The sequence below is a fragment of the Harmonia axyridis genome, chromosome 4 (genome assembly GCF_914767665.1).
Source record: "Harmonia axyridis chromosome 4, icHarAxyr1.1, whole genome shotgun sequence".
NCBI classification, from domain to species: Eukaryota; Metazoa; Arthropoda; class Insecta; order Coleoptera; family Coccinellidae; genus Harmonia; species Harmonia axyridis.
This window is the reverse complement of record NC_059504.1, coordinates 43,878,530-43,903,367: the sequence shown is the minus strand read 5'-3', so window position 1 is coordinate 43,903,367 and position 24,838 is coordinate 43,878,530. Positions and strand designations below refer to the sequence as shown.

The window sequence follows — 24,838 nt, the reverse complement described above, 5'->3', positions numbered from 1 at the left end:
ATACATCATTTGAAAAAAAAAATAAGAATCCAACTGCAATCAATATATTATAAGTATCAAAGTCACAATAAAATTTATATCGACACACAACATTTCATAAAGTGCTCTCAAAATATCTACTCAGCTATTTTAATAACAAATCATAGACTAGATTGAAAATCATCAAATTGTGATTTTGAATATGTTCAAATCGTAAAAGTATGTTAGAATTCAAATACGCATTACAATTTGTAAGCATGTCTCAGCATTAAGTCAAAATAACAGTCATTATCAATTGAAGCACTTATACCAGCATAATAATTAAGGAATTCTTCTTTGGTCACCTGGAAAATAAAATATAATTTTCATCAAAATAGCTTTTATTGTTCAATTTGTTTTCAAGAAAATGGTGGTTATAGCCTTAGAATGTGGTGTATTTTTATCTTACCTTTCCGTCCCTGGTTTTCTCGTCTTCAAAATTGGCCAAAAATCTTTTCAAAATTGTCTCTTCGTCCTCCTCGCCAGCTATATATTTTGGATTCGCTTTCACGTTATAAACATTCCTCAGATCATCTGTAGTGAGTTGGCCATCACCATTTTTATCTAATTTTCTGAAGCAATCTTCTATTACTCCCTTTCGGAACTCGGACATTGGAGGCTGAAACAACCAAGCTTTTAAGCGATGAATGAAAAAGTGAAAAACAGTAAACTAAAACAAACTCTTGACGTTAGCACATCAGTTAAAAAACTTTTCAAAAGTATGATTATTGATTGATTTTTTACATAGCAGCTCAGTTATGTAAAATGTTAATAAAATGATTCAAATAATAATAATAATAATAATGTAAAATGTTGGTTGATTTTCATTTTGAAACTACGAGTTGAAATTGGCAACTATAATGCAAATTTGATTGAATGAAGAATCTTAAGCGATGAAAAATGCAATATAAACGAAGTCCTGTTTGTTGGTGTTTCGAATACTGCAAGAAATGCCAATATACAGGGCGGTTAATAATGAAGTCTCGTATTTGTGAGGCTTATAACTTTTAATAGGAGAGCATCGAGTGCTCAAACTTTTTGCATAATATTCCTTATATTCTCAAGTTGTTTCTGAAATAAGAGATAAGCACGAGTACCCTGTGCTTACTTGAGGAGGGTCGAAGAACCTCAACATTTTCGGACTTTTTTCGGATTTTTGCTTATAACTTTTAACCTAATCAGTATTCGACCAAAACATTTATTTTTAAAGTTGTAAATAATTAAATTTCCTATGATTTTGTTTGCATATACTTTCTTTCTAAACCTAATATCAACCGAGATACAGCCGATCAGAATTGAAGGAATATCCTCAAAATGTCAAAAAACAAATGTTTTGACCCTCTAATAATCGATAACCATCGGTTCTATGGTAATTATAGTAATTACTCACCAATATCGACATATTGAAACATAGGGAGGAGGTAGCTTTGACTAAGAACCTATGTTTTTGTGAAGTGTAGATATTTCTATGTTATCGACCGTGGCATGTTATCACCTTAATGTAAATTCTTATCAACCCATAATTATTTTGAACCTTAATAATCAGATCAACTAGATAAAATCAATAAATATAATAATAATGTTCATACAAAATAAACATAACCAAGAAGTAATTGAAAATAATGACTGTGAATAAGAATAATTATAGTACATACAATAATAACAAGCATAGGTGTACAATTTATGCACAAAAATGTGTTGGAGCCACCAAAAATTTTTAGCACTTGGGGGTTGCTGCACCATCCTCGACGCCGTCGTAGCCTATGTTTCGGAGTCAATCGACACGTCTAGAAGAGGTGTAAAGGTGAGGTTTTCCTCACCTGAGGGCTGTTTTAGCATGCTGTGCCACACAGTGCTTGAATACAGCAGAGCACATCAGACCAGCCTTTCTACAGTGACAGCCATACATACAGCTGATACATCTAGGGATTAACGGCTTGACTTGATATTCAAGCTACTTGACTTGGGCCACTCAAATTCAAGTCAAGTATTTATTCATCAAGTACTTGTCTTGACATTGAAAAACTACTACCTGACTTGAACTTGAGTTGATTTCGAGTCAAGTCCAAATCAAGTAGCTTGATCAATTACATTACAATTTTTGAGAACCGAAGTCTACTTCACTTGCGATGGCAAGGAATGTATCATACAACTTCGTTTTTTGCCATTTTGTGAAAATTTCTCTAATTTTGATGTAGCGAATTCAATGCTCTACAATTCATTCTTATTCCAATTATATTTTTCAATTAAATCCTGATTAACATTTATTGATTTCAACTAGCTGATCTTGACAGGAATTTACAGTAATAAGGTAATAACATGCCACGATAACATTGAAATAACTTCACTTCACAGAAACACGCACTTAGTCCGAACTACATCCTCCCTCCCTATCTTTGAGTATGTCCATATTGATAAGTAATTACTATAATTACCATAGAACCTATGGTGATTGTTAGAAGGCCAAAACGTTCGTTTTTTACTGAAAATGAACATTTTGGTCAAAAACTAATTACATTAGAAGTTATAAGGAAAAAACCGAAAAAAGTCTTAAACTGTTGAAGTACTTCGGTCCTCCTCAAGTTAGCACATGGTTCTTGTGTTGGATAACTCGGCAGAGTCATTCCACAATATCCCTGAACAACATGTAGAAGTTTCATTAAGTTCGGAATTTTTTTCAGGTAAAATGTACATACTACTGGACTAGTTACATGAGAATAGTTATTTGTTTTACTAGACAGAGGCAGCAAAGTAGTAGATTGACTGCCGCGGCTGATAGTTCAAGGAATTCAGCCAAAGGTATGTTTCCTTGGACAGTTTCCATCGACGACTTAATCTAACCAATCATTCTAGCAATGACGTGGCTCCGCCCAGCTACGCTATTACTAGAATAGCGATTGGTTAGGGTAGGTTTTCCTCGGCACTTTCCGTCGATCGCCGCGTTTCGACGACTTCATCTAACCAATCGCAATCCTAGCAATCCCGTAATTGGGCGGAGCTACACCATTGCTAGAATTGCGATTGGTTAAATAAAGTCGTCGAAACGCGGCGATCGACGGAAACTGCGCGAGGAACCTTAAGGGAGTCAATCTACCTTGCTGCCGAGTTTTTTATATAATTTTTTCTCCGATATTATCTATATTGATATATGTGGGATATTGTATTTGCAAATTATTACAGTTTCCACAATCTAGGGATACCGCTCACTTCATTAGGGAAAATGGCCTGTCAAATTGGCTGAATTTTTCATATGTTATAGTCCAAGTCATTCCAAACAAATTCAATAGGCGAAAGCTTTTCTATAGGCTAGTTTTATCGCTAGAGGCCCCCCTGAAAATCATTTGTTCTCCATTGTTAAACAATAAAAACATTTTCCTGAATAATAATTACTATTCTAAGTAATCGAGATGTGAACAGTCATTAATGATAATATGAGATACTATTAAAATCATTGTTATTTGGTGTTGTTACATTTGGTCAACTATACAGTGTCCAGCTATTAACAATTTTCATGTTCAATTATTCAAAAATGGTTACACATTGTCTTAGCGTTCTACAATCAAAAAATGTTTATGAATCCTATTCTACACCTCATTCTACATCACATTCGAAAAAATATATGGAGTGTTCCTTTCAAAAGAAAGCGCAAGTTATATCCAAAATGTTCCGTACTGAAAAATCCATCCATTTGCAGATTCAAATTCAGTAAAAATCCCTGACATCACAATAATAGATTTGAAAAGAAAATCTTCTCAAGGACGTTTTATAGGCAGATTTGTAATATTTCTTATCCTTTCTCATGCCTTGAAATTTAAATTAAACAATGTGTTGTAAAATTGACCAAATATAACAAAACCAAAGAGCAGTGCTTAAAATAGTATCTCATATTGATGACTGTTTATATCTTGGTTACTCAGAATAGTGATGATTATCCTGGATAACGTTCTGTAGTGTTTAACAATGAAAAACAAATGGGAAAAACCCAGCTACTTTCAATTTTTCAAGATCAATTAATCGTAAAATTTTTGTTTGATTGAAATCTATAAAATGATTGGAAGTGATACAGTGATTGGAAAAACCAGTTGATGATTTATTTTGAAGAATTGATCTTTTATGTTCTTCAATTCTAATTCCGAGAAATCGACCGCTCTAATATATATAAAATGGAGGACATTCGTCACAAAACAACTTATAAACACCACTCAATTGTGAAATATTGAATCGACTCTTACCACTAAAAAACATTGATCTTAAATTTCTTTTATTGTTACATATAACATCAATCTCATTTTGTCTAATTCTTTTACAAACTTTATCACTATGAGTGATAAACATGCATGTCAACGAGATTTTATATATTTTATTCTAAATTGTAAAACGTATAGTCAAGTGTTTTATTTTATTTTCTTTTATTAATATCAAAGTTATGTTTCACCAAGCGATATGCAAGGAATCAATTTAGATTATCAAAACTAGACAATAGAGAAACTTTTGCCTATTGAACTTTTTGTTTGGAATTACTTCGACTATAACATATCAAAAATTCAGCCAAATTGACAGGGGGCCACTTTCTCTAATAAAGCTCCTTCTTTCCGTGACAAACAGATGCGACCAGGTTGAAAGTTATTTTGTATAAATAAAATGATCGCTTGACTTTTCGCGCTGAATTTCCGAAAGATCATATGATCATCTAGATAAACTAACAGACAACAATGACGTCAAAAACTCTCGAATTCTTCAACTGCAATTTTATCATCATATAGTTGACGGAAAGCGTCTAATACCAATATTATCGTAAATCACGTCTGAACTTACCCTAATATGAATAAGAAACTCGTCGATGTTGATATTTCCATCGTCGTTAGAATCGAAAAAATGAAATATTTGCCTGGCCTCCTCCTCGTTTATATCCATACCGGTTTCTATTAGTCCCTTGGTGAACTCTTCCAGACTGAGATTCCTATTTCCGTCGTCGTCCATTCTCCTAAACATCCTGCCTAAGGTCAAGATACCCTTGGCACCCCTGGAGAGGCACAGCAGCCTTAGCTTTTCGATGGGATCACCGTGGGTGCCCATGGACTGCAGCTGTCTACGGCTCCTGCTGGCCATCTCTACCTCACTATGGGTCATGGCACTTCGAGGTCGATGCATGTTGGAAAAACTCGACTTGTCAATTTTCACTGGTTCTAGAAGAGAAAATGGATTTTTTGCGTTAGATGTGAGAACGTACAAGCGAGTCGATAACTGTTAGTGATACTATGATGAAGTTTGGAAGTTAATTATGTCGGAGAAAATTCTCCTTTCAAGGTTCAATGATTTCCTTCCAATTAAGGTGCTTGTATAATTTTCTTAACGTGAACTCAACGATTCATTTCATAATTTTAATATGGATTGTGAGTTTGCTGGTTACTTCTCCTAATTCGAGCGTTATTTCGACAAAAAGATAATGCAACTAAAAAATACATTTTTGTTAATTACATTACTGATATTTTAAATATGAACATATACAGTTATAATTGGAATATTTGCTAGTAAGATAAGTAAACGATTAGGTTATATTATAGTATAAGGAAGAGATTTTTTATACTATGGTTATATTCAGGGTGTTCAACAAGCTCTATGACAAACTTTAACAGATGATGGCTGCACCACCCGCACTCATTCTGAACATTTTTTGTTTCTTAATTGAACCTATATCCGATTCGTTTTCGTTAGAAAAAATAAGTATTTCTTGTTGAAGTCAGAAATATGATAGAACTTCAAAAATTGTATCAATCTCCACTAAAAATAAAAATTGTGATGAATGGAAATTAAAAAAAAATAAAATAAATTGGGATTATAAAAATTGTCCATTTTCGGCTTCAGATTTGGGACGTTTTTTATTTGGTCTGCTGCATCTTGAATTATAAACTGTAATTGTTGATGAGATGTGGTTTCAAAATGATAGACAAGCTGCTTCATATATTTTCCCATAAATAAAACTGGTTCGATTTAGATCCGGCGAACGAGGTGGCCATGACATTGGTTGCCCTTGACCTAAACATTTGTTCGGGAAATAATTTCCTGAGGTCCAAATAACAACTGGATATTCAATAAAAAAAAATTACACTTTCACATGGATTTTTCATTTGTTTTTCAAAATAGATTGATTACTCATTAAAGGGTTTCAATCTCTACAAGAGGTGAAAAAATGCACGTGGAATTGTCATAATTTCTTTTGATTGAATACACAGCTGATATGTGGACTAATAATTGGGATTATAAAATTAATTTTTGTTGAACAAATTTTTCATTACTAGAATGCTTGTATTCATAAAAGCGCAATTATCTTGAAAATGGTTGTTTTTCTGGATTCGAAGAAGTTTACCTTTCAAAATTTAATGGGGAATATGAAAAATGCATAATTTTTTTTACCAGTGTTTTAAAAAATAAGGGAGAGAAAAGAGACCATGATGGTCTGCTTGTACGCCACTGGTGACAAATGAAAATGTTATTTTTTTTTAAATAAATCACTTATTGAATACAAATATTCCTTCAAATTTAAATGAAAAATTTTGGAAACTGTGGAAGTAATGTATAAAAATTACTCTTAATTTTTTATCTTCAACACCCTGTATCTCTACAACAAATGATATTTGAGAAAAGAATTATTAGGGAAGTCTCATTTATTTTTCCAGGCGAATCTTATGTTTCAATTTGTCACCAGAGTTTTGGAGACACACTTTATCAAGATTTCCAAAATATAAAATTTCAGAATTCTCTCAAAGACGAAGAACGAAAATTCTTCCATAAAATAAACCAATACTCTTTTCACTTTTATTTAAAATCGGCCCGGCAGCAAAAAATCGGACCCTTTTACGGTTTATGAGTTTTTTATCGCTTTCAAGATGATTACTTTTATTGCATTATGAGCACGTCTAAGTCCGGTGTTTATTATTTTCCTTTATCTACCCGTTTTGTCGGCGTCCCCCTTGTTTTGCCATATGTGATTTTTGCATTCGTGATCGGTACACACTTACCCGTTGTTTTCGGTTTTTTTTTTATAATTTTCCTTATAAAATTTTAATACTGCAGTTATCAAAGGACTGAACCGAGTTTTTTTATTCGCATTGTAAAATTGTCTGCGCTGTGTTTTAGAATTTAATATGTTTCATTCAAATCGCAATTTATTCGTAAAGACATCAGTTTTGAATTGACTATACAGGGTGTTTCTAAATTGGAGGTACAAACGAAAATGAAATATTCCTCGGATCATTTTAAGAAATAGAGTCCAAAAACATGGGTCTGGAAACGATTTGTTTTCGAGATAGGAATGTTATAGTTCAAGTTTTTTTCTTTTATAGTACCTTCCCTTCACAATATATTTAACTTTAATTTGGCATAGATATTCCAATTTAAAGTTTTCATCATGTAATATGCTAATGTTGAATGCAAATATACAGGATGATATTTTTTCTGGAAGAGCGCCTGCTTCTTTCCGCCAGAATTTTTTTTTATTTTTTGTGAACCACTGGTAGTTTAGAAAAATGTAAAAAGAAACTGTGGTCCTGTACTACACTTTATGGTTTCTTGTCAGGTTTTGAGAAACAATTCTTCAGTAATCCTCAGGAAAATTCAAATTATTATGAGATCCCGTGAGCTGTGATGAAAAAATAATAAATTATAAGTTTTGGTACTTATTCACACAATCTAGAGAAGATCAATAAAGATTCGATAAACTGTTATATGCATCACAAAAAAGTAGGACTACAAGAAACACCCTGTATCTGGAAAACAAAGCATTAGCAAGCCCATGAAATTATTGAAGGCATTTTTCATTTTTCTTCGTACCTCCAATGTAGGAACAGTCGAATTGTATGAACAATCGAATGAAAAAAATGCTATCATTTCGAGTAATTTTTGGTTAAAACTTCGTAATCCAACCTTTCTTTCTCATATTACAGATATAAGTAAACGTTGTCTTGAAAAAAATTTTTCGATTACTCCCCAAGAAAAAAAGCATCTACGCCCTTGCACTCTATATTTATATTAATTTTACTGATATGGTATTATTTTTATATAGAAATTTTTACCCTTTATATGAGAACTTCTATTATTTTCATCTAAATACTTTTGTTTTTGTTAATGCATATTTTTTTCACGAATTGTTTATTACTATCCGCCATTGAAAATTTTCAAAACAAATTTATCATATATATGATATAAATGACATACATCTTGTAGGGAGGGGGCCTCCAACTATAATTCTGGAAGGGAGGGGGACCCAAGCTCTAGATCATCCACAAAGTTAAAAAGTTTGGGATCCAATTAATATTTTACCAACCTGTTCTCAAAAAAATATTTATAACATCGAATTATTGTTGGAAATTCCACCGTAAACTTTTACACTAAAATGTCGCTGAAATCGTCTTGGTCTAGTGACATATGGATTTCGCAGTGCCCATTCATGTTCATTATGATTGTTGTTGATACCGGGCGGACGAACAACAAGGAGCCTTACCTGTAGGACTGCCTCAACGTATCGAACAATTCGAACAACTGCGGCACCTTTGAACATTTTACCGACAGAGGCGTCGTTCGACTCAAATTTTTCCGGGCGATCGGCGCATGCCGCGTAGTGAGTATTGAGTAACCCAGTAACGAGAAACTCCAATCACTCCAAGCATGCATGTGCCTCAATGCATCCGAAGCGCGGTGTGGCGCACTATCGATACCCGGCTTTTTTGAAAATAAAACTCTAAAAAAATATGGGGAGCAGTTTCTGAGCGCTCGACATTCATGTGCCAATCAAGGGCGTGGATATGGGGGGATACTGGGGGTAATTAAATTACCTCCTCCTTTCCCAAGACTTCCAAAATGTAAAATTACAGAATTCACGCCAAGACTAAGAACGAAAATTTTTCCATGAAAATCAACCAATAATAATCATTTTACTTTTTTTTTAATAGGCACGGCAGTAAAAAATCCACTTTTACGATTTATGAGCTTATTAGCTCATCAAGAAGATATCAAGAAAAAGCATATTTGAATGTGTAGAGATAAAGTAAAGGGTGTTTTTTTTTTCGAGGTATATAACTTTAAGTTGGCATTACTGTTCAAGATCCAACCGATTTAACAGCTGTCAAGTGATTTATTCTCAGTTTGGTTTGGCAATTCATCATGAATAGACTCACGCCTGAACAACGCTTTCAAATAGTGCAAATTCATTTCGAAAATAATGGTTCTGTGCGGAATACGTATCGTGCACTACGTCCATTTTATCGTCGACAAAATCGTCCATCAGAGCAGTTAATTCGATTAACCATGGAACGTTTTTCATTTGGAGTGAAGTTAATCCTCAAGTGTATGTTGAAACACCGTTACATCCAGAAAAAACTGACTGTTTGGTGCGCTTTATGGGCTGGTGGAATCATTGGTCCTTACTTCTTCAAAAACGATGATGGCCAGAACGTTACAGTCAATGGTGATCGGTATAGAGCCATGATTACTAACTTTTTCATTCCTGAATTGAACAACCACGATGTCCAGGAGCTGTGGTTCCAACAAGACGGCGCAACATGTCACACAGCTCGTGCCACAATCGATTTATTGAAAGACACGTTTGGTGACCGCCTAATTTCACGTTTTGGACCTGAGAATTGGCCTCCAAGATCTTGTGATTTAACACCGTTAGACTACTTCATGTGGGGCTATGTAAAATCATTGGTCTATGCGGATAAGCCACAAACCCTTGACCATTTGAAAGACAACATTCGCCATGTTATTGCCGATATACGGCCCCAAATGTTGGGAAAAATCATCGAAAATTGGACGTCCAGATTGGACTACATATGCCAGAAATTATATTTAAAATGTAATGCCACAAGATTATGTTGCGGATAAATAAAATTCAAGTCAATCGAATAATCCATCGTTGTTTTATGGCAATTTAAAGTTCTATAGCTCTAAGAAAAACCCCCTTTACAACCTGAATGGAATCGAACATGTCTGTATTGCGGTATATAATGATGGCAATGTAGACATAATGAGTGAAGCATTAGAACCAACATTGCAAAAATTGTTCAATGAAAATTTCAAAATTACATAAATTGGAGACTTTAATTCCAATTTTATGGACGACTCGAACAAAAAATGGGAATTTTTGATGATGTTAAAAACATATAACATACAGCAAACAATACATCAATCCACAAGAATAACAACCACAACAGAAACATCTATAGACAACATATTCACAAATATTGAAGATTCTTATGAGACAAAAATTCTGCAAACACATATTTCTGACCATACTGCACAAAAAAATAAGTTTCGAAATAGGATATGAAGATAAAATAAAGGCATATAAACGAATATATTCACAAAAAAATATACAACTTTTCAAACAGTTATTACGAGCACAAAATATGATAGTTCTCTATGAAATACCGGACAAGAAAGTAAATGGCCAATTTAATATCTTCCATAGTTTATGTTTGCAACTTTTCAATAGAGCAGTTCCATTGCGAAAGGTAGAAAATAAAAAAAAGGAAAATAGTCAACGATGATCCTCTAATCAAAGAAATAAAAAATGAACTCGATATATTACTGGTGTTTAGTACTTATGATGAGAGAAGAAATATGAGACCTTGATTGAAAGTTCTGATAACAAGAGTAAAACGGTATGAGCAGTAATAAACTCATTGAAGAATACAAATAAAAAGAAAACTGAATTTAATTGAGATCCTTCACAAACAGCAAATAGAATGAATTACAGGAACAACATTGACAAAGAAAACCTTTGAGAATTTCCAAGAATGGGATAGATCTTTTCGTTTGAAAAAAATTACTGAACAGGAAACAAAAAGCATCATAAAAGCATTGAAGAACAAACATTCAAGTGGATATGATGAAATATCTAACCACATTATCAAGCAAACAGCTGAAGAAATAACAGGACACATAACTCACATCATTATAACAACTCACTGAGACATGGCATTTTTCCTGATAAACTGAAAATAGCTATAGTGAAACCAATTTATACGAAAGGTGATATAAATGATTTTAACAACTACAGACCGATTAGCATCTTACCCAGTTTTTCGAAGATCATGGAAATGGTTTAATGCCAACAATTAATGGAATATTTCATATTTTCAGAGAAAATCAGCATGACTACTTAAAAGGAAAATCTATAAAAACAGCAATCTACCAATTTATCAACAAAGTAGTGGAAGCATTTGAAAACAAAGAGTAAGCCATGGGAATATTTCTGGACATAGGCATACGATTGTTTAGATAGTGAAAAACTATTTTAGAAAACTGGAGGGTTATGGAATTCGAGGGAATTACATTAATCTCAATTGGAAGGAATACATTAATTATTTTGATGAAAAAACAACTACAGCAATTTATGGCTTCAGAGTAATGGCCAGATATCTCTGCAGTAATTACCTAAAGACAGTTTACCATGCAATGATAGAGGCAAGACTGAGCTTTGGCATTGTATTTTATGGATCAGGAAATATAAAACAACTTTTCATTCCACAGAAAAAAGCAATAAGAATACTCAATAACATTGCAGAGGTTTTTTCAAGAAATCTGGAATATTGACGATATATGCACTCTATATACAAGAATGTGTCCTTTTCATCAGGAACAACAAATCTCTATTTGAGCAGCATGAAAACAGAAGAACTTTCTACGACACAAGAAATGATGATTTCATCTATCCCAAGCACAACCTAACAACTCAGAAGCAAATAGAATATAGATGTTTGAAATTGTATAATTCTCTGCCAAAGAATATCAAATAAGTTTCAAATATAACTGGTTTAAAAAAAAAAACTATTCAAATATCTCCTTGACTTAGAGCCATACTCTTTAGAAGAATATATTCCTAATTTTTAGGCGTATAATTTTTGTTTTTGACATTATTCTTTTCATTTTCATAGTTTAGGTTTGTGAAGATGATAGGAAATAAAGATAATTATTTATTTATCGCTTTCAAGATGATTACTTTTATTGCACTATGAGCACGTCTACGTCCGAGGTTCATTATTTTCCTTCATCTATCCGCTTTGTTGCCCCTTGCTTTGCCACCTGGGTTTTTTGCATTTGTCACTGGTATACACCTACCCAATATTTTAAGGTTTAACTATTTTATTTATGTTTTATCTGTTTATTATGATCACAAATTCATTAAATGTTTTCTTACGGGAAACAAGTTTGTTGTTGTTTTTGAAACGTTCGTTGTTGTGTCTACAACGTGCCAAAAAAATTAACGTAACTCGTCAATAATTCTTGTGCGAAGAAATATAAAGAAAAATCGATTCTTAATTTCAAAAGCAATTTATCGTATGCTTTTTTGAATTTGAGATTTCTCACCCCCTACGCCCCGCATCCCTCTACTTAATTTTCTTCAAATGGGAATATATGGATAGTGATACATCAAATGAAAAGTAATTTGATTACCTACTTAACGGTGCGAATAATTTTAATGTATTAAATGATCGAATTGAACACCGTTGATTGCTTGACAATGTGTACCTAAGACGTTCTTCAATTATTATTTCAAGTGTTGGAAATGGAGTATGTTGGAAATTAATATAAGTTGCAGTATTGAAAAAAATAAGTGAAGTTTGATTAATGTCAGATAGATTTGACAGATTATATCGATATATAAAAAAACTCGTCGAATTAGATTTATTAGAGTATCTTCATTTAAGTCCTTAAGAAGTTATTGATAATTTCTCCTGGTAGGTGATCTTTTCGTTACATCAAGAATAGGAACTCGACCTCAATCACAAATTCTTAATTTTATAATAAAAAATAGCTTAACAAGTTCTTTTTTCAGTCCCTCCGCTCAATGTGCAATCAAATGTACTTTCATTTGATATATCACAATCCATATATTCCTATTTGAAAAAAACAGTAAAGGGACATGGAGCGTAAATTCAAAAAAGCATAGGGAGACCTGCTTTCGAAATTGAAAATCCATGGATTCGAGGATTTCTATTATTAATAATAAATTCAAGAATAATGGTCTGATTGCAGTTACTATCTAATCATAAATTTAAAATTGTATCCTAATTTATAATAAAAAACGGTACAACCAATTCTACTTTTAACAACATCGCTGAAACCAAATCCAAAACCAAATCACCTTTTATTTGATGTATCACAATCGATTTGAAAAATTTAAATAGAGGGGTGAGAAATATCAAACTCAAAAAAGCACAGGATAAATTGCTTCTGAAATTAAAAATCTACGGGTGCGAGAATTTTCCTTAATAATCCTTGGTACAAGAATTATTGACGAGTTCCGTTACTTTATTGGCACGCTGTATCTATCGTTTTTTAAGTAGATATTAATTTTTTATGAATTAATTGATGTGTACCCACCTGAGGACATTTTTATTTCGATTTGTACTGTATTGTGACACTGACAGATTTTATTTTTGAAACATAGATATGATTTTCTTTCTTAAAATAAGAGGCTCTTTTCCAAACTACTATTCAATTTTCATATTTTATAGATAATATATTTCAATAATAATTGAAAAATAAATTGTGAAGTCTATAATGTCTATACCATTTGAGCGATTAGTTCGAAAATTAGTACGCTTTATTTCACGATAAAGGCCATCGATTTATATGAGGATTCACTATTACTCATTTCAAAAAGTTTGTCATTGCGGAAAGTCCTTTTTGAAATTTTTTTCGGAATGGAAACAAAGAATTAGTTAATATTTTGTAATGAATATATGCATGATGGGCATGATATAAGTTTCCCAACAAACTTTAATTTTTTTTATGAATTTTCTCATAACAATATTATACAAAAACGTCTGAAAATGCGTTTTTAATAAAATTAAAAGTAAAAACATAAAAACGTATTTTGAATTATTGTATGTGGTAAAAAAGACGGTAAATCAGAGGAACGTATGAGATCGCTTTACTCAACCTAAAAAGTGGTAAAAGGAGTAGTTGAACTTTGGCAGATCATGAGAAAGTAACGTGGTATAAACCCCTCTTAAAGGCCTCCTAGTTAACATACAAAATCATCTCTATCTGTCTCCAAATCAAGGCATAGGTACTGTCATAATACTTTCACGTGCATCTGAGGTCAACATTGAGATTACAGAATAAATAAATATTTCAAGAAAGTTTTGTTGACCAAGTAAAGGGTGTTTTTTTAGAGCTATAGAACTTCAAATTGCAATAAAACAACGATGGATTATTCGATTGACATGACTTTTTCTTATACGCAAGATAATCTTGTGGCATTACATTTTAAATATGATTTCTGGCATATGACCGCCACGGCTGGCTCGGATGTAGTGCAATCTGGACGTCCTATTTTCGATAACTTTGTGGCCGTATATAGGCAATAACACGGCGAATGTTTTCTTCCAAATGGTCAAGGGTTTGTGACTTTACATAGCCCCACAGAAAGTAGTCTAGCAGTGTTAAATCACAAGATCTTGGAGGCCAATTCACAGGTCCAAAACGTGAAATTAGGCGGTCACCAAACGTGTCTTTCAATAAATCGATTGTAGCACGAGCTGTGTGACATGTTGCGCCGTCTTGTTGGAACCACAGCTCCTGGACATCATGGTTGTTCAATTCAGGAATGAAAAAGTTAGTAATCATGGCTCTATACCGATCACCATTGACTGTAACGTTCTGGCCATCATCGTTTTTAAAGAAGTACGGACCAATGATTCCACCAGCCCATAAAGCGCACCAAACAAACAGTTTTTCTGGATGTAACGGTGTTTCGACATACACTTGAGGATTAGCTTCACTCCAAATGCGGCAGTTTTGTTTGTTGACGTAGCCATTCAACCAAAAGTGCGCTTCATCGCTAAACAAAATAAAATGGACGTAGTGCGCTATACGTATTCCGCACAGAACCATTATTTTCGAAATGAAATTGCACTATTTGCAAGCGTTGTTCAGGCTTGAGTCTATTCATCATGAATTGCCAAACCAAACTGAGAATAAATCACTTGACAGCTGTTAAATCGGTCGTCATCTTGAACAGTAATGCCAACTTAAAGTTATATACCTCGAAAAAAAAACACCCATTATAATGAATCAACCTGTACGTAAGATATTGGGGAATCAACCGAGTCGATCTACATTTCTGATATTGCGTATTTTTAAGTTATTTAAGTATGTTGAAAATATGCTTCCTTCTTCCTTCAATGAATAACTTTCCAATTAAAACTTGTTTGCATAATATTTCCTAAAACTCGTTGTGTAAACCTATCGATTTATTTCATTGTTACTATGTGGAACGTAGATTTTTTAAATAATTCAACCGGAAACTGCAAGAGCTAGATGCTAGAAATTTTGTACAAAAATCGTTTAATACACCGCATTGTTGTCCCAAATTCAACCATTGAAATTTCAAATCCTGAAATTTGTAAGTGGTTGTGATACCATGGTTGTAAATAAAAGATTTTTGTACCACTACTACTAGTTTTAAATTTTGAATACCGCATCTGATTTGCTAGGAATGCATTGTTTTACAACTGGATCGATTTTCCTTATTTCTTGTGATTTTTATCTTTATTACATTTACAGACTTCAATCGAATAAACTCTATTCAACAGGATGTGTATATATAAAATTGTTAACAGAGCTCACCATAAAACAAAACAATTAGTTGATGATAATAGCACTATTTGGAAGTTGTCACAATTTTTCCTGGTTCAACAGGTATTTTTTACTTAGGAAATGCGAACAAACTAGAAAATTGTTTTGTATGGAGAGCAATAACCAGACTGTGCAAGAAGTGCCGGTAACATGATGCTCCAGAGTCTGGACAGACTCCAGAATGGTTCGATCTTACGTCAGATTCTACGGAGGTCGGTCCTTCCTTCTTATTGATTTCATAATTTAACTTGAAATGGGGAATTGTTGTTTCGAAGGAATCCAAAGGTTTACTATAATAAATTTAACAATCGTTTTTATACTTATAGACTTATAATCTGTTTAGGACAAAAGTGATAGAAATTGATCTTTCAAAAAGTCCGCCTAAACTTTAGGCCTAAAGGTTTGTTGGTTCTTTGGGCCGCTAAGTTGGCATAGCTGTCCTCTATTATAGTGCAGGATAAAAGCATATAATAGAAGGTGTCTCAAAATAAAGTTCAGATGTGAAAATATTTGACAAACATAATAAACAATTTTCTTCTAGTAGACAGAAAATTACAGGTTCGGTAAAAGGTGAAACTTCAGAAGAAATTACAACAGCACAAGGACTACCACAAGGCTCACCACCCTCTCCTCAACTCTACAATTTGTTCTGCAGTGATATGTACAGACAATCCGATTTCAGGAACCAGAACATCAACAAGTTAAAATACACTGCGCAAAAAAATTAACGCACATTCTGAAAATCTCAATTTTAATGAAAGTTAACTCTACATTGACTTTATAACTTATTTTTTATGTTCTCTCGGGAAGGTTTTGAACGAAACACGACACATTAAATGGAAGAAAAATTCAGGATTTCACCGAATCTTATGTGAAATAAGAGAAATAAACAATTTTCAAAATACTGGAATGCTGATAAGTGATTTAATACTTGGTATTTCCACCCCTTGCATTAATTACAGCTCGGCAACGATGGTTCATACTCAAAATGAGTGATCTTAAAATGTTCTGATCTAATCCTTCCCAGATTTCTCTGAGTTGGATTCCTAAGTCATTAAGAGTAGCTGGATGATTTTCTGAACTTCTCAGCCTTCTATTGAGGTTGTCCCAAAACTGCTCAATCGGATTGAGATCTGGACTTCTTGCTGGCCATTCCATTCGAGAGACTTCAACCTCTTCAAGGTAGTATACAAGCATTGCACTGAGCATATCTTTCATGTGGACGTCTGTATACAAGGGAACCTCGATCACAATGGTAGAGGCAGAATCTAGACTCATCTGTGAAGAGAACTCTTTCCCAATCAGCCTCTTACCAATGGATATGCTCTCTCGAAAAATCCAAACGCGCCCTTCGATGGGCTGGGGTCGCCTCTTGCCGCGACACGAGGCCTTAAATCATATTCTCTGAGGCGATTTCTTATTGTCTGAGTGCTAATTTGCACCCCATGATTTTGCTCAAGCTGATTTTGAAGAAGGCGAGCGGTTGCAAACCGTTGTCTCAACGAAGAAACTGTCAAGTAACGTTCTTGAATGGCAGTTGTTACCCGTGGTCTACCCTGTCCTGGTCTTCGGGCATTCATACCTGTCTTTCTGAATCGCTGCAACATTCTGGACACATTTGTATGGGAAACTCCAAACCTTTCTGCAATTCCCCCTTCTTCTCGCAAAACTACCGCTTGGCACATCCTCTTGGGTCAAATGGCGTACTTCGCGTTGCATAGCGATCGAGTGTAGAAAATCAAACGAAAGAAAAACTATTGATCACTCGAATTGGTCGAGAACAACTGATTTCAGAATGGAGCCAATACATTCAAAATCTGATAATCTCATCTTTTTTTATTACTGCTGGGAAAAAACATTTGTATTGAAGAAAAACGTTGAAAGTGGATAACATATACATACATAATTCTGATAAAAATAATTATCATTGAGAACACCTTCAGTTGTAGAATAAATTTGAGATTTCCAAAATGTGCGTTAATTTTTTTGCGCAGTGTATATTCTCCAATTTGCTGATGACACAACTTTAATATCCCACCACCAAACACTGAAAGAATGTATGAAAGGACTACAGAAGTTGGCAGATGTCACAGTGGCATGGATGAGGCGTTGGAGAATACAACCCAATCCAATTAAAATCAAAACTCGTCATTTTCAGTCATAAAATCAATGCCAACTCTCTCAATATAAAACTTCGAAGTGACACAATTACTCAAGCGGATTCATGCAAAAACCTGGGCATAAAGATTGACAACAAGTTGAACTTCAGAGCACACTTAAAACTCCATAAGAAAAGATACCACACGAGATGGGCATTTTAGATCTCTTACCTATGAAAACATGGGAATCAGCAGTGAAATAGCTAGTACGATATACAAAATGATATGCAAAATTACAAAACTAAGACATTCTAACAACCCTTTCTACAATCCATCCAATCAGCTTTTATATCAGACAACGGTAATAGAACCAATACTGGAAAGAATTAAAAAACTCAGCAAAAAATTCATCACAATCCAAAATAATATCAACAATAATGAAGACATTAATATACCACTACAATACAGCATCTACACCAAAGGCAAGGGTGCCAGCTTTGCCACTTTTCGAACACTTAAAATCACTAGAATAAAGGTTATTTTTTATATTCTCTGATAATTTTTAATTGAATATGGAATGTAAAGCTGTATATAAGTGGCTGGAAGACTGCGGTCGATAGCCATTTGATTGAAAGATCAATAAATTTAGTTTCTCTTTCTCTCTCTGTTTATTAATTATGAAAATACACATTTGGGAATTTAGTTCTCAAAAACAATGTCGTCCAATCTAAGACTAATATTCCTGATGATGGCTTTGCAAATTTGCTCCTTGATGCCACACAATTCATGGCAAACATTTTGTTTCAACTGGACCAGGGAAGTTGGTTAACTACAGCGTAAACTTTAGATTTAAGAAAACCCCAAAGAAAAAAATTTACATTGGACTTGTTAAGTTGCTAAATTCTGCTTCAAAAAAGTAAGGGCTTTCTGATGCACAAGTTGTTGATAAACGTTTATAAGCAGTCAATTGCTTGGTTTACGAATTCTAACTTGCGAATGGCATCTTGGGGTTTCACCAATTGAATTTTAGATCTTTATCCAAAATGCGGTGTAACGATGATCTCTGCACATTCAATGCACTTGCACTTTTTCGAATGGGAGGTCGGGATCAACACGAACAGACCGAATAACCCATTCCACGTTCTGTTCCGTTTTCAATAACCTTGGGCGCCGAGATTTGGTTTATCTAGTGTTGAACTGTCTCGTAATTTTTTTTTAATGAAAGGAATGCTTGGCGCATCATTTTATAGACGAAAAACTCGAATATCGGATAAATTTCTTCGCGCTACAGAATAACCATTTTTGTAAAATTCGCATTCGCACGGCGCGCGATCCGCACCCAAGAAACTCAAAACCGACTAAATTTCCAAAAGCCAGGCTACTGATTGAAATATCCTCTGCGCCCCTCCGAATCCACGAGCTCACATCACATAGTGAGCTAAATAATATAAATAAATATAAATTTTCTTTTGAGACACCTTGAATATGTATATGTCATTTAGTATATTTACAGCTACCTATTTCTTCAGCTAATTTCAGGCATATTACAATTTTCACAATGGATGAAAATAGAGAATAAATAATACTTACATTTTTCATTGTTAGTGAACTTTTTTCTATCGAAACGATGAAAATGTTACGTCTGAACGAGCGCTCAAATGCTGCTGAATTCACGACAGTATTTCCCTATTTTTTTTCATTCTGTTTGAATTTTCAATGGTTCTGGTAACGCGATAAACATGGAATTTTGCATCAAATTTGAAATTACTATCATAAATCTACATGCAACATTTTCACTCTGTATTATCTATATTGTCATCGAAATATTTAGTTTTTTTTATTTGAATTTTCTATGATTCTATAATATGTATTTTATATGTGAAAGTGAATTTCAGAAAATATTTGACGCGAAGGATCTAGGTCAAGTCCAACAGGAACTTATATTTTTATTCATTTTATAAACCGTTTTTTTTTTGACTTGAGGTATTTTACGAGGGAGTATAATAAATTCTCAGTGTTTCTACTTTGATTTTTTGAAATAAACACCTCTTAAGTACCAGAAAACTTTCCAAAAATGTCAATTTTCTACAGTAGTATGGTGATTCACCGCGATGGCCTATTTTTGTGCTGAGAATTTGCATGTTGGGGTTTGAGACAATGATCTTTCTACCTAAAATATTTTCAGATCTCTAAAACTTCCGGTTATACCTGCAACAGACTACTATTTCCTTATTTCACATGGTACACCCAGTATATTATTGAATCCTTAGGAAACTTTTTTTATGACAATTTCAGCAATATACCACACCTTGAGTGAAAACTTAACGGTTCATGTGTTAATGAGATTCTTATGAAAAATATGGTCGCGACGAGAAAAACGTATTTTCGAAAAAGCTTTTTTTGCAGAAATATTCAAAAAGTCCTCGTCGTAAACATTTTCTCCATAAGAATCTCATTAACTGTTGAGTTTTCAGCAAGTTATGGCATATTGCTGGAATTGTCATCAATAACCTATCTAATAATATACTGGGTGTGCCAGTTGAAATAAGGAAGTTGTAGGGATCTGAAAATATTTTACGGAGAAAACTCATTGTCTCTAAACCTCAATATGCAAATTTACGTTCAAAACTATGATTAGTTTTTCATAAACATCTAATAGGCCAAGCCGGTGAATCACCCTGTATATTCTGGTTCGAATGAAAATGGAATGGAATATCGATCTGAAGAAATTTGAAACGACCTACATTCAAAGTAACATTTTCAACGATGACAATCGCGTGAAAAGAAAATTTTTCTAATTATTTTGATACTGAAATAATAATTGTGATCTTCAATTTATGTACACATGAGATTATTCATATAAAAAGATTTCACAAATCAGGCACAATACAGCTCCACCTGGAGTTAGATGCGATATTTCACATTTGAGTTGTTTTTAAATCAAAATGTAAATGTTAGATTGGTACAAATAAAAATTCTAATTCAAATTCAAATTAATTACTGAAAATTGTGAATATTTCAGTCAACAAATTTTTGTGTACTTATATGTCCTTCAACATAAAATCATTATATGTAAAACTCTTCCCAAAAAAACCTTTAGAGTTCTCTCGTTGACAGCGCAGTATACTTTCGCAATTATTTAAATTTACAGATAAGAAACCGCATTATGATGGAAATATCAAACAGGAATACCTGCCGGCCCATTTTTGTTTGATACAATTTTATAGAAGAGTATTTGAATGTTTTTGCAAATAATTTCGCCTAGCCGCGTTTTTGATTACCAAAAAAAAGCGAGTTTTCAATTCTTACAAACATTTTCCTGAAGATGATTTGAAATTTTAGCAATCGATATTATTACAGTCACTGATAAAAAACCATATCATGATACAGTTGAATACTCACGTTTATTTGAAGCAATCCAATTGAAATATTACGGAACACTGAACTTATTCGCTTGAGTACGTTTTTTCTAGGCACAACCTCAAAAGGGTGTGTAAGTTTCAGCGCACTTCTGGGGATACAATTATCTACGTGACAATATACGCAGCGGTAGAAATATAGATTACGGTTTTATCTAACTCTAGGTAAATAAATGAACTTCAAATGAACGTTCGACAAGTTTTGGACTGATCAATGATGAGTAATCAATTTGATGGCGATTACCACCCCTATTTACCTGGAAGCGACGAAGGAAATGAGCTCCTTGAACATTTAAACAATAAACCAAAATGGATATTATTGATATGTTCCTGTTATTCTCGCAAGTTGCTTGGAGATGGTTTTTGTCGATATCAACAAAACGGAAGTTGATCGACCTACGTATAGTACAGTATGTATCGACTAGATTTTTCCGTTTGATGGATTCGGTAGAAGGCAGAAAGACAGTTTCTACATAATTTAGGTTCGGCCAGACTTCTAACGCTCAATTTTTCATAAGACCTACTTTTTGAGTATTGATGTTGGGCATAATGTGTGTTTCAATCGGACAAAAACATGGGAAGTTTCGATAGACCAGGTGTTTAATTTTGTAGTCTTAGAATTGTCCAAAAAAAAAAATAGGAATAATAACCCTGTTCCCACTTATTTAGTAACTTATGTCACTAACTGCAACTAAAGAGGAGCCTTGTACGATGCCTCAGAGTAATAAACATAAATAGAGGGAGCATATGTCATTTTCAGCAAATTTTGTCCCCAACATGAACTATCAAAATTGACATGAAGCGCGCGGAAATCAAAGCATATCAGCGATATGATACTTCACTCGATTCGCGGGTTTCTCCCCAAAGAACGCACTTCTTATGTCCTATATTGAATCGACGTTTCATATCAACTCAAATGTATTGAAAGAAATACCTAAATAGGTATATCAGAAATTTGGAAAACAAACTTTGAGCGCGCCTAACGATGTGAAACAACCGATGACACTAGGAGAGCAAAAGTTGCCAAGCCTTGGATTTCAGCAGGTAGATACAGAAAATAATAAATAGTCTTCTTATTATAAATTCGACAATTAGGAAAAATATCGGATTCCAAATATTCAAATTTGCATATTTAATTGAGAATCACTCAAATGAATATATTTCATTCAATATAATACACATTCATAATGATACAGTAGAATTGTGGATTCAAAAATATATCACAATCCGACAAGGTGATCTTACCATTTTGGGGACATGTAAAAATTGCGTATACTTCCTATATCTATGTTTATTACTCTAATAATAATTTACGATGCTATACTTATATTTTTTATCCTACTTAATGGATAAATGTGGACCTACAGAAAGATGCAAAAAAAGAGGGGTTGGCAAAATCAGAAACGAAGAAGTGCTTAGAAGAATGAAGAAAGCGATAGAAATCCTAAAAATTGTAAAAACAAAAAAGTTGGAGTAGGTATATTTTGTACACATTATGCGACACCATGAAAATATGACCTATCCATATAAACACTCTAGGGAAAAAGAGTTATAGAGTCCGTTAGCGCACATGGAACAAGGCGAAGTAACCTATATGAATAATGTATAGGATATTCCAATAAGAGGTTTCATTTTGAATAGCAACACTACAAAAGTTGTCAAGGCTAACTAAAGCACTTCTGGGTTGTGGTGAACCAGCTTCTCGGTCAGCAATAGAGAATTTGGTGGGAAAATTTAGGATGTTGGAACAAGACAGTGTTGAGAAGAATCGAACCATGTGTGCGTCATCCAATAACAACTAACAAACCCAGGTTTGTCGATTCCTCGGCGACCTTGGGATTTAGGCTATAATTAATGACTTTTCATGGCCCGAATTGAAAGATATTGACGTGGGCGACGTTCATTTTCAACAAGACGGCGCTACGTGTCACGCAAGCAACGAAACAATCGGAATTTTTTCTGGTCGTGATATTTCTCGAAGAGGTGATCACAATTGGCCACCCAGACCTTGTGGTTTAACACTTTGAGACTTTTTTCTTTGGGGCCATGTGAAAAATAAGGCATATTCCAATGCTTCACAATCGATTCAAGAGCTCAAAATGGTATTTTTGAAGTTATCGAGGGTATATGACCGAAAATGTGCGAATTAGTCATGGAAAATTTCATGAAAAGGATATGGCCGTAGCCATGCCGGCTGATAACGTTTTCTATCGTTAATTGACTACCTTACACTTTGCAATGAAATAAACACATGTTGATTTTTCTCAAATATACTCAATATGCTCATTTTATTTCAATATAAAAATGAAACCTCTAATTGGAAAACCTCTGTGAGGAAATGTGACGATCTGTTCACAGAGACTGGTGCTCAATAAACAGATGAAGAAATATGCTTATTCAGATTTGGAAAACACAATGATTATACCTGGATTTAGCGAAAATTAAATCGAAAAAGTAACAAAATTTAGTCGCAAGAAAGTTGATAACGGCATCTAATTTTGAAATTCTTAATTGAACGAAATGTACGAGCTGAATTCGAGATTGCAATTCCATTAACAAAAAATGTTTACAACTTTCTGACATTCTCTAATTATCGAAGTATTATTTGCCATTTGGTATCATTTAACCCTTCTCATTCTTTCAGCAGACAATTTCTAGTTGTAGTTTATACTTATCACAGCCACTTCCACATCTTCTAAAATAGCCATTAAGATAAAAGCTTAATCAGTAATTATTTACTTTATTCTGTTGCATCGTTCACTTTACGTCGCACCACCAAACCACTAACTTATGAACTGTGCTCGACTAAACTTTTCTGCACTAGACTAGATTGAACTTACAAGCCTAGTTCGAACTAGCGTTTAAAGTAACTTTTCTTTATGGGATCCGAGATATAAATTTTTATCTATTCCTATTAAATTTTATATTCATTATTCAATTGCTTTTGAGCAATTAATAGTATCTGTAAACAAACTACGTGAGTTATAATAACTCACTATAAAAAACCGGGAAAGATTCTTGGAATTATTTACGATCCGAATATCAAGGTGGCTCTGTGCTTCTGTACAAACCGGAATAGTTCATTATTGTTATTAAAAGGAGTAATGTCACTGAATCAATTTAAATTAAGTTTATACCTCAAGCGATTTCAAGCAAATAACCACTAATGATACCGGTTAACCTGGATGCTGCAATAAACACAAACACATAACCAACTTTTATTTCAAAATCATCCTTCCGTAGGGATGGGCAAGGACAGAACACTATCGATGTATATTGTATCGATATTTTCTGCCACTATCGAAATATGTAAGAGTAAAAATAACGATATTTTTTCTTCTATGGCCATGGGCTTTATCGGAATATTCAAAAACGAAGTACACATTTAGCAATTATAACATTATTTTCATTATCGAAAAGACAAAAAATTAATATTTATATATAACTGAAATCAGTATCCGGCCGGTATGGGCATCAGAAACACTCCCTGCTTGATAAGTTTCCCTGCCAATCATCTGGTTCAGCGAAATTCACAGCTGAATCAACTGTTTCTGACGAGGATGACGAAGCTTGGCATATCAATATTTCTAAAAGAACTGGCGTGACATATTGAAAATTCACCCAGAATTTTATTAGACTTCCTCTTCAATTATA

The 24,838-nt window shown here is 33.6% G+C and overlaps 1 protein-coding gene across 7 annotated transcripts; it reads right to left on the bottom strand.

Annotated features, from left to right (window-relative positions):
• Positions 1 to 28: 28 nt before the first annotated feature.
• Positions 29 to 24,454, bottom strand: LOC123678542 (calcyphosin-like protein). 7 transcript variants are annotated; one of them, XM_045615627.1, is made up of 4 exons: positions 24,322 to 24,454; positions 4,834 to 5,204; positions 428 to 637; positions 29 to 323 (listed from the first exon to the last, which is right to left on the bottom strand). In XM_045615627.1, exons 2-4 carry the CDS (start codon positions 5,167 to 5,169, stop codon positions 222 to 224), a joined length of 648 nt encoding a protein of 215 aa, XP_045471583.1. In that variant the 5' UTR covers positions 5,170 to 5,204; positions 24,322 to 24,454; the 3' UTR covers positions 29 to 221. The 7 variants fall into 7 exon arrangements, with proteins under 7 accessions (XP_045471583.1, XP_045471582.1, XP_045471586.1 ...); XM_045615626.1 differs by lacking the exon at positions 24,322 to 24,454 and adding an exon at positions 23,924 to 24,077; XM_045615630.1 differs by lacking the exon at positions 24,322 to 24,454 and adding an exon at positions 21,442 to 21,465.
• Between the last annotated feature and the right edge of the window lie 384 nt (positions 24,455 to 24,838).

What these genes read in the sequence shown, in the direction of transcription:
- LOC123678542 (XM_045615624.1), bottom strand. An exon ending in AGTTTCTTATTCATATTAGG is followed by an intron (nt 638 to 4,833) that starts GTAAGTTCAGAC and finishes TGGTTGTTTCAG; the next exon opens with CCTCCAATGTCCGAGTTCCG. An exon ending in AGAAAACCAGGGACGGAAAG is followed by an intron (nt 324 to 427) that starts GTAAGATAAAAA and finishes TTTATTTTCCAG; the next exon opens with GTGACCAAAGAAGAATTCCT.